General features: G+C 38.6%; 2 protein-coding genes across 4 annotated transcripts in view; one reads left to right on the top strand and one right to left on the bottom strand.

Annotated features, from left to right (window-relative positions):
• The window catches only part of katna1 (katanin p60 (ATPase containing) subunit A 1), an 8960-nt gene extending 6793 nt beyond the window's left edge, over positions 1-2167 (top strand). For both annotated transcript variants that reach the window (XM_035678491.1, XM_035678492.1), the window contains exons 10-11: positions 507-633; positions 1424-2167. In XM_035678491.1, the coding sequence (XP_035534384.1) occupies positions 507-633; positions 1424-1622 (326 nt within the window). In that variant the 3' untranslated portion in view covers positions 1623-2167. The remainder of the gene's footprint in view (positions 1-506; positions 634-1423) is intronic.
• A 593-nt stretch (positions 2168-2760) lies between these two features.
• ginm1 (glycoprotein integral membrane 1) lies at positions 2761-8814 on the bottom strand. Of its 2 annotated transcripts, none has more exons than XM_035678494.1 (8): positions 8658-8814; positions 8413-8484; positions 8215-8314; positions 6743-6897; positions 6478-6637; positions 6145-6374; positions 4824-4987; positions 2761-4672 (listed from the first exon to the last, which is right to left on the bottom strand). In XM_035678494.1, exons 1-8 carry the CDS (start codon positions 8745-8747, stop codon positions 4567-4569), a joined length of 1077 nt encoding a protein of 358 aa, XP_035534387.1. In that variant the 5' UTR covers positions 8748-8814; the 3' UTR covers positions 2761-4566. The 2 variants fall into 2 exon arrangements, with proteins under 2 accessions (XP_035534387.1, XP_035534388.1); XM_035678495.1 differs by having other exon boundaries at positions 6743-6894.
• Positions 8815-9218: the final 404 nt, after the last annotated feature.

Genomic DNA, 9218 nt, shown 5'->3' with positions numbered 1-9218 from the left:
GATGAGTCTACTTTGTCACAGGCCGCTATACAGAGCTTCAGACAGAGATACTTCAAATTCATTGCAACCTCATTAACTGCATAATATGGGTCATTTCGGATTAACCTGTCATGGAGGCCCTGGGGCAAAAATGAGCTGTTGGGCCCCTACTGACCCCCACATTCCTCAAGTACAGTGGTATTTTGTTGTGGGCACCAGGAAACAGCCAGTATTTTTATGCTGGAATACTGCCTGGTTCTATGTTTGTTATATGATCATTAAACTAAATACAGATTCATTTAGGAAAGTGCAACATGTGAGCACAGCATTCATCCTATACCCTGTTCTTACCAAAAAACAAATGACAAGCAATGAACTTTCCGGAGCCTAGAGCAGCTGTCTGCCCAGCTGGTAGTCCAGCCAAACTTTACAGGTGTTACCTGGTTAGTAAAAGTGGTAGCCATAGGCTGTGGGCAAGAAAATGAGCTTCCTCCCTGCACCATTCACTGTTGCATTTGTGTTTGCAGCCAAAGGGCGAGTGGAGCTGCTAAGGATCAACCTGACAGAGCTGGAGCTGGCCAGTGATGTGGACTTGGACAAGATTGCAGAGCAGTTGGAGGGTTACTCAGGAGCCGACATTACCAACGTGTGCAGGTCAGCTATCTCTGCTGTTACGTCTTTCAAACCAATGTTGATCTCTCCAGTAGTTTGTATTTGAAACAGAGATTAAACAACAATTACCCCACCCCAGCCACAGCCTGATCATCCTGCTGCTGTCTTGCAAATGATACAGTAGTATCCTCAGGCTGTGAGACTCCCCAATTCATGATTGCACTCATAAAAAAATATTTTTTTCATTGATAATGGTAAGTAAATTAACATTGAACCTTATATGCACAAAATATAATATGATCTGTGTCATTGCTACAGTAGATGAAATACAATAAGGTTTGAGTGTCCAGTGACCTGGTGATACATCCATATAATTTCCACAACCTTTGTTGCATTATACCCCTTTCTGTCCGATCTGTATCTCATTCATTGTTAAATAAAGGCATATAAAAAATGCAGCACGGTACTGAATCTTCATTTTGCTGCAGTGCACCACTGCTGTAACTTTTTGAAAAAGTAGCAGGTAATTTGCTGCAAGTTGGTTGAATACATGTACAAATATGCTATATTTACAGTTCCTAATAAGTTTTTTCATTACATCAGTTTTTAAATTTTCATTACATCAGTGCTTCTTGTAAAGCTTTCATGCTTCATGATTTAAAGTCCAAATGGTAAACAACAAATCCTAAATGTGGCCCCTTATTGAAAAAGAAAAGGAAAAAAAAATTGTTTTTTGCAGACAGAAAATTCACTTCATGTGAGTTCATTCATGTGGATTAGTTCATTGGTAGTCCAAGTGCCTCTATTGAAATCCCTTGTTGTGTGACTGCAGGGACGCCTCTCTGATGGCCATGAGGCGAAGAATCGAGGGCCTCACACCAGAGGAAATCCGCAACATTTCCCGGGATGAGATGCACATGCCCACCACCATGGAGGACTTTGAGTCAGCTTTGAAGAAAGTGTCCAAATCTGTGTCTGCAGTTGACCTGGAGAAGTATGAAAAGTGGATTGAAGAGTTTGGGTCCTGCTAAAAAGACACCAGCATCCAAGTCATCTGTGCCTGAATGTGTAACTATTATAATGCTGAGTTGTAGAAAAACAGTGAGTTTGGGTTGTGGTTGTGTATTTTTCTAAATCATTCAGACGATATTGAGGATATGATGTAGGTTTATTGCTTTAGGTAAATATGTGCAATTAAAAAATGGCACCTCTTCCTATTGTACATTATGTTAATGTTATGCGACATTCTAAAAAGCTTAAAAGGTGACTTAAGAGTCAACTTGAAATCATGACATTTTTCATGTTTTAATGATGCTAAAATCATCAGACATGTTAGACAAGATAAACTGTAGCTGTAACAGACAAATCTGAGGACACAGTTTCCACAATGTTTCATGTTTCCCAAGTGTCATAATGTCAATCAAATGTTTCTCTTCTCTTTTTTTTTTAGTGCACTTTTGGATTTTATTTTTTATTTTGAACCATGTGGTTCATTCACAGTTTTGGAGATGTTATGAATGTAACACTAACAAGATATGTTGATAAATAAAGTTAACGATTACGTATATTAACATTGTCTTACGTGTAAGTTTGTTTACTGAGCAATATTTCTGCTAGGGAAAATAACTACTACACTCGGGCATTCTGAAACATTCATTTTAAAATCTAACTGGTAATTTGAGTCTTGTGTTGTTGGGCTGAATTAAAGTGAACCATACAATTGTACATGGATCTGTGCAGTATACAGTGTCTACACATTTGTACCATTACTTACACGCTGTTAACGCTGATTATATGTGCAGGACACACGTCATTAAAAAACTGTCAGTGGTTTCCTGGAGGCCATGGAGTTTAAAACGCTGAATTTATAATTGCAGCTTTCCCAGTTTGTGTGTAAATTAGGGCTGTGTTTTGGCAATAATCTGATACATATCCCAACACAGGGGTTATAATTCAATATATTCTGATATATTGCAATTTATTCAAATCTAGTTTTAGGAAAAATGTCATAGTATAAAGATATATCGCAAGACAAATATTCAAATTGGTGAGATTAAAAATTTGTATTTTTTACAAAGAAAAGATAATATGTATTGTTTTACAATGTATACCCTACCTCAGAAATAAATTTTAAAAATCATAATAATATAATAAAAACAAGAGAAAATATATTTTGTAGATTTTCTTTTTTTCTTATTCCCCTACTGTAAATGATACAAATTGCCAAAACTAAGAGCATGCAACTTTGCAGATCCAGTACTGAGTGGAAGGAGACTCTGTAGTTAAAATCAGATACAATACTGCTTGTGTCCTTATCTACCCAAACAGCATTCACTAGCTAGACTACACATGCACCTTTTGCTATGGCAGCACGTCATGCATTCTGCAGAGTAAACTGAATCCTGGGGAGGACGAAATCTCGACCTCAGCTGTGCTGAGGTACACAAGCTGATGTTTTAAGGGTGTTTTTTAAAAAGCATTTTAAAATAACACTAAGACCATTTTGAAACACTTGAAACACACTGAGTTTTGGATTTAATTAAACCCACTTTTTTGGACCAAAAATCTGCCTTGTGTGCCCACCTGTTTGGTCCCTCACCAGGCCTAGTAAACATTGGGGAGTGGATACTTTATCATTCAGTCATTCTTGCCTATAAGTCATTTTGAGATTTCACCACAGAAAGAAAATGGGAAAAAAGGTCCAAGTCCAGTTTTTACTCCAAAAAGCAAAACTAAGGCATAAGTGCAGACTCTTTCCTTTAACAGTAATTTACACATTGAATGTATGGTCATGTCTTGTGCACACACTGTCTTTTTCATTGGTCATAATAGTAGTTTGTCTTATACGTCTCAAGTGCATAGACAATCTGAACAACCTCACTTACATTCTCCCATTATTAGAAACAGGAAACACAAACCACAAAGAAAACAAATGACACCCCCCCCCCCCCTTTGCTGATAGGGGTCACTGAGGCACTGTGAAGAAAGACAATCAATGTATGAGCCTCAATAGTGGGCAGCGGAGGGAGGAATTTCTTCATTAGTGACATTCAGAGTTAAGAAGAGTTGAGGGAGGGAAACAACTGTCTCTGAATGTGCAGACACTTGATCTGAAATAACATTTTCCAGACAGTGATCTGCATCTTTTTTCTTTTCAGATTAAATATTATTTTGCTTCTTGTGAGCCATATATAACAACAGATTCAAACATAATGGCTTTAATTATTCATCTTGTCTTCGCTTAAAGTACGACAGAACACTGCCTGCCGTGTGGTTAATAAATATATAATATAAACTCATTGTAGTGCATTTGCTGTCATTTTTTTTCAGCAGTGGGGTCCAATTTTGGAGAAAAAAGTTAGTGTGAAGAAAAGAATTGTGACCTGTACAGAAGTGCTACATATAGAAAGTCTTTTCAGTGAACATAAAGACTCCAAATTGTTGGCTGCAGCTCCTAAAATGCTCAGTTTGTTCTTTTGTTAATTCTACAGTACTGCTTTCCTAAGCCTCCGTCTATTCTAATGTATGTTGCCAGGTTTTGGTGCCAGCATACAGCCAAAAAAACACAATACGGTCTAAAGGTCCATTTAGTAGCTGTTCTGAGTACATTTGTGACTTAATAAAACTCTATCTGACCAGTCACAGGAGCAAAGAGTTTGATTTTCTGTGCAAATGATGAAAGAGCTCTTAGTCCCTCACAGAGATTCAACACTATGAATCACTCGCTTTTTTTCCCATTCTGATCATGTGACTAAATTTGAGGGATTCACTTGGACTAGCATTAAACCATCAAATTGAGTTTAGTCAATTTGATGGCTTTAAACCACCTACTGTTCCTGTTCTAATGTGCTGAAGTGAAAATAAAAGTTTGAAAGTCTGAATAGAAGCTAGCAACAAAACCTGACACAGTAACCAAGGTTGAAGAACAAACGAAAACAAACTGAAAATAAAGGAGCTGGCCATGTCAATCTTCATTCAAGGCTTCTTGTCTTCTTCTTCTGCTTCTATTTCTATGTTCTCCAATAGAGTGTGCTTCTCCTCCTCTGGCATTAGAGTGACAGGGTTTAGGTGAAAAATGTGCCTGTAAAAAAAAAATAAAGATAAAAAAGCTTAGCATTTTGAAGATAATCAGGTAAGGCAGACCAGCTGGTCAACGATGACATCGTTAAAAACATCTTACATATTCCAGCAGACTATTTGTTCACTCACAAACCCCCATTAAACAAACTCACTTGTGTTCACAGGTCGGGAAGAAGATGTCCAAGATCTTGACGATGACCGCAGATCCGACAACGCCGATCACCACCACCCACATGACCAGGAAGAAAAGAGGCAGTGACTCTGAGCTGAAGCGCCTCAGACGTTCCCTCACTTCCTCCACCCACTGACACATGGCCTGAGGAGGGGACGGACACAGACATATGAGCATGTCCTGCCGGTACAAGGCTCTACTAGCACTAGATAATGCAGAAAGGTTTCTGAGCCACGTCCTAAGATGTGCACAAGTGAAGGCAAGAGAAGAAACTAGGGTTGCAACTAACAATTATTTTCATTATTGATTAATTGATGTCTGTGAAATGGTGAAAAATGTCCACTGTTTCCCAAGGCCCAAGCTGACTTCAAATGTCTTGTTTTGTCCAACAACCCAAGATATTCAGTTTACTATCATAGAGGACTAAAGAAAGCAGAAAATAATCACATTTGAGAAGCTGAAATCAGAACATTTGGACGATTTTCAAGTTGGCGATTAATTCAATAGTTGAAAACTAATCAATTAACCAATGAATCATTGCAGGTCTACAAGAAACCAAAGTGACTACAAGCTTACGTGTCTGCATTAATTGCAAAAGTAATAAATGGAAAATGTTCAATATCCCCAGAAGGGAAACCTCTTTTTCAGCTCACAGTACAGAATTGGCTTTTGGCATCTAGTGATCTGGTCAGAGCCCTGGATTTTAACTAAGTGGTGGATAGTTCTGCTGAGGAAACCCATTGTTTTAAGGTAAGACAGTTAAGCAATTATATATAAGGTACTTTTTCTGTCACTATTTGGCCAAACTACATTTTAAAATTTTGAAACACCCTGATTTTCATATCGGTCTCAATGGTATCTCCAAATCTTCTCAAAGCTTGCTTTACTTTTTTGAAAATTATGAAACTGTATCAGCATACAGTTTCACAACATCAGCAGTGACCAGGAAGGTAATTTAGGGGCACTACTGTGAGCTATGACAAACAGAGTGTGTGTATTCTACATCTAAAAAGTCTAACCTAACCCAGAAGTTAGCATCGCCCTTGTGTAGTTTCATTAAGCCACTTCAAAATTCACAGGTAGGGTATATTTACTGACCTATTTTAAATAAACTTTGAATAAACTTTTCCAACAGACCCCAATCAGCCTGATTTCATGGGAATCCAGAAACTGCCATCCTCTTCCTCTTGTATACCAAACCACACCATCCACTGACAGCTTTCCTGCTGAAATGGTCAGACACCTCTGTGACAGTACATACTGAGTGTCATCAGCTAGATGGATCATCACATTTGGCTTACAGAGTAAGATGATATGAATTCTTTGGGCGGAGTTTCCATCTGAATCTGATCTGGCTGGCTTGGCTCTCGGTCATCAAATTCATCTTCATATTTGACATCATACAGCAGGTCGGGGTCCATACGCAAGGGAGTCTCCGGGAGCTTTCCCGGGGCTGCGATCTCCTCCTGGGTGGTTTCTGTGTGCTTCAGGGGGTACTGGCTGGTGGTCTGGGAGATCAACTGTTCCTCATCTTATTTAAAAAAGCGTGGAAGAAACAAGAATACACACTAAATTGGACTGCTACCTCCATAATGATAATAATTATGATCAGAATAAGCGCCATGTTTCCATACCTTTTCTAGGATTTGGTGGATCTGTGACAACAACATCGTTCTCTCTGGGAACCCTGAATATCTCACTGTGTCCGATGGGGTAGATGTTGGTAAACTGGGCCAGTTTCTGGAAATCTGGGCTCAACAGTATTTTCACCTCACACATGTCAGGCTGTTGGACCTAAATGACACAAACCCAGTATGTTTTACACAGGGTAAAAAGGCCTACAACATAAAATGGAACAGTCTGCTGAAAGTTAAGGATGAGATGGTAAGAGATATTTACCTCTTTGCCCTCCATCTCTATCACTTCACTGAACACCTGCAGAGCCACCACCTCCTCCGAGTCACTGTATAGCCGGTTCTGGCTCACCATCACCCGGGTGACAGTGGACACCAAGTCCCCAGATTCAAAGTCACTGCTTCCATTGACGCTGTCTACTGGAAAAGTACAATTCATTGTATTGATAAGCAGTTTATGACTTCAGTTCCTACACCATTAGCTAATGAATCCATCAATTAAATAGCAGAAAACAATCATGTTTTGATTATGAATTATATATCAAGTCGGCAAGCATTTGCTGTTTGAAGACATCCCTTTAGAAGATTGCTTGTGATGGGTACTTTAATCATTTCTGACATTACAGTATTACAGTATAGCAGGGGCTGACATGCTACAGAAATAATTAAAACATCTTATTCAATAAAGGCACGCTGTGCAGAAAAAATAAGGAGAAAGAAGAACAAAATCTGCTCAACATATAACATATAATATACTGGAGAGCTAAGGCTACATTAACACTGCAAGCGTTAGTACCTGATTGTGATTTCCTGCTCAGATAGATTATTTTTGTTTCGTTGTTAAATGTGGCCACTATCAGATTCCAGTGTGAACAACTCAGTCCTGAAGTGACCAGCATGATGAAAGTTGATCTACAGCAGGGCTCTTAAAAAAATGTCGGCCCGGGGGCCATTTCCACAACATTATGTCAAAAATATAATATAATCCAGCCCGCAAGCTGTTTTTTTGTAGTTGTTTCATATACATTTAAGGTACCCCTTCATACACATTTAAATAACAACACAATTCTATTTCAAATTTGTATTTTGTTTGATACAAAATAAAGGCTGCAATGGGTTGACAAGAAGAGAGCCGGTTTCAGGCCTTCATTTGTTGTTTGGTCAGGAGCAACAAATATGATATAAAAATGTATAGAAACTGCTGTTTGTTTGTTTTTGTATAATGTAAATAATGCCAATATTTTCAGAATATTGAGCTTTCTTCTAAAACTTGAATATTGAAGTAGCCCTTCTATGAGATAACAATACCAGCAGTGGCCCCAAGCCAATTTCAGTTTGAGACCCCTGGTCTAGAGTGATTAAAAGTAAAAGTCACATGAATTCTAATATGACATATTTAACACTGAGGTCACATTGCAAAAAATGACTTGTACTGTTCACACTGCATGAAAAAAACAGATCTAAGTCACATGAGCAAAAAAAACAACCCACATTTGAGTCACTTTTGCCTGCAGTGTGAACATAGCTTATACCAGCCACATACACGATTATTATGATTATTGATTTATCTTTTGAGTGTTATTGATTCAACTATTTTACATAATCACTAACAATATAATGGCATGATATGGAGAAGAGAAAGCAACCTCATCGAATTTTTTAATTTAGTAACAAGAATAATTGTTGTTTTGGTTTAATCCATGGATTAATCACAACATGTGATCAAGGAAAACTCACAGAGAAGGGCTTGGCAGTTGAACCTGGTGACCCCTGACAGCTCTACTGGGATGTCATTGACCAGCACCTGCTCTTCGCCCACCGATATGTTTAAATTGATCTGAAAGGAGAGATCACAACATTAACGCTTGGTCGCATTTTTTAAAAAACAGACCCACCTCTACACCTTCGCTAAGTAAATTGGCTTATATCGTATACCTGCAAGTTGTTGGTATCCTGCAACTGTGTATCCGCCAGTGTCCCTGCTGTCACATTGATCAGGATGTTTTCCTGTGGAGATCGATGATTAGAAATAAAAGGAAAAGAAAACCCAAATAGACGCGACCACAGTGTCTGCCAGTGAGGGGATTTTACGCTGGATGATCAGCAAGCTTATGCTATGCTAACATCAACATCATAGATTAGCTTAATATGTTGCTGACATTTGCCAGTTTGTGTCTTACCGTGTTCAGTTGCCTAGGCGGTGACTCTGTGCACGTTACTGAGGCAAAAAGAAGAACCATAATACTAACTGCTAGCCCTGTTGTTTCCATTTTGTGTTGGCTTATCTTACCAGCAGCAAGGTTGCTAAATCAAAAACATTGAGCAATTCATTTGTACTGCGCACGCGCGGGGAATTTCCTGACACTCTCTTCTCGCGAGATCAGGAACAGCATGGCGGTGCTCCTTGAAACGACGCTGGGCGATATTGTAATCGATTTGTTTACAGAAGAAAGGCCTAAAAGTAAGAAAATAAAGCCATTTCCACATAACGGAAGCTAATTTCTTGACCTGGATGCTAGTTGAGTAAGCTATTGACGAGCTGAGTTACAGAATAAGTGGGTGCTAGCTAAGGCTGTTAGCTTGCTTGCGTCATATTCATTTGTTTATTTAACATTAGAAATCAATAACAACGAAACTGGAATAAACCAATACACACTCTGAAGTTGTTAACGCCAAATAGGCACTGCGTGTTTTTAAGGATTTGGTAAATTGTAATGACAGTTTAATTTTAACCCTTAGGT

Source organism: Morone saxatilis, unplaced genomic scaffold, assembly GCF_004916995.1.
Source record: "Morone saxatilis isolate NCDOM2014 unplaced genomic scaffold, NCSU_SB_2.0 Contig7, whole genome shotgun sequence".
Lineage (NCBI taxonomy): Eukaryota > Metazoa > Chordata > Actinopteri > Moronidae > Morone > Morone saxatilis.
Note: the sequence above shows the minus strand (reverse complement) of the source record. Positions and strands in the feature narration are given on the sequence as shown.

What these genes read in the sequence shown, in the direction of transcription:
- ginm1 (XM_035678494.1), bottom strand. Translation starts at nt 8,747, where the DNA reads ATGGAAACAACAGGGCTAGCAGTTAGTATTATGGTTCTTCTTTTTGCC. An exon ending in AGGATACCAACAACTTGCAG is followed by an intron (nt 8,315 to 8,412) that starts GTATACGATATA and finishes CTCTCCTTTCAG; the next exon opens with ATCAATTTAAACATATCGGT. An exon ending in CAACTGCCAAGCCCTTCTCT is followed by an intron (nt 6,898 to 8,214) that starts GTGAGTTTTCCT and finishes GTACTTTTCCAG; the next exon opens with TAGACAGCGTCAATGGAAGC.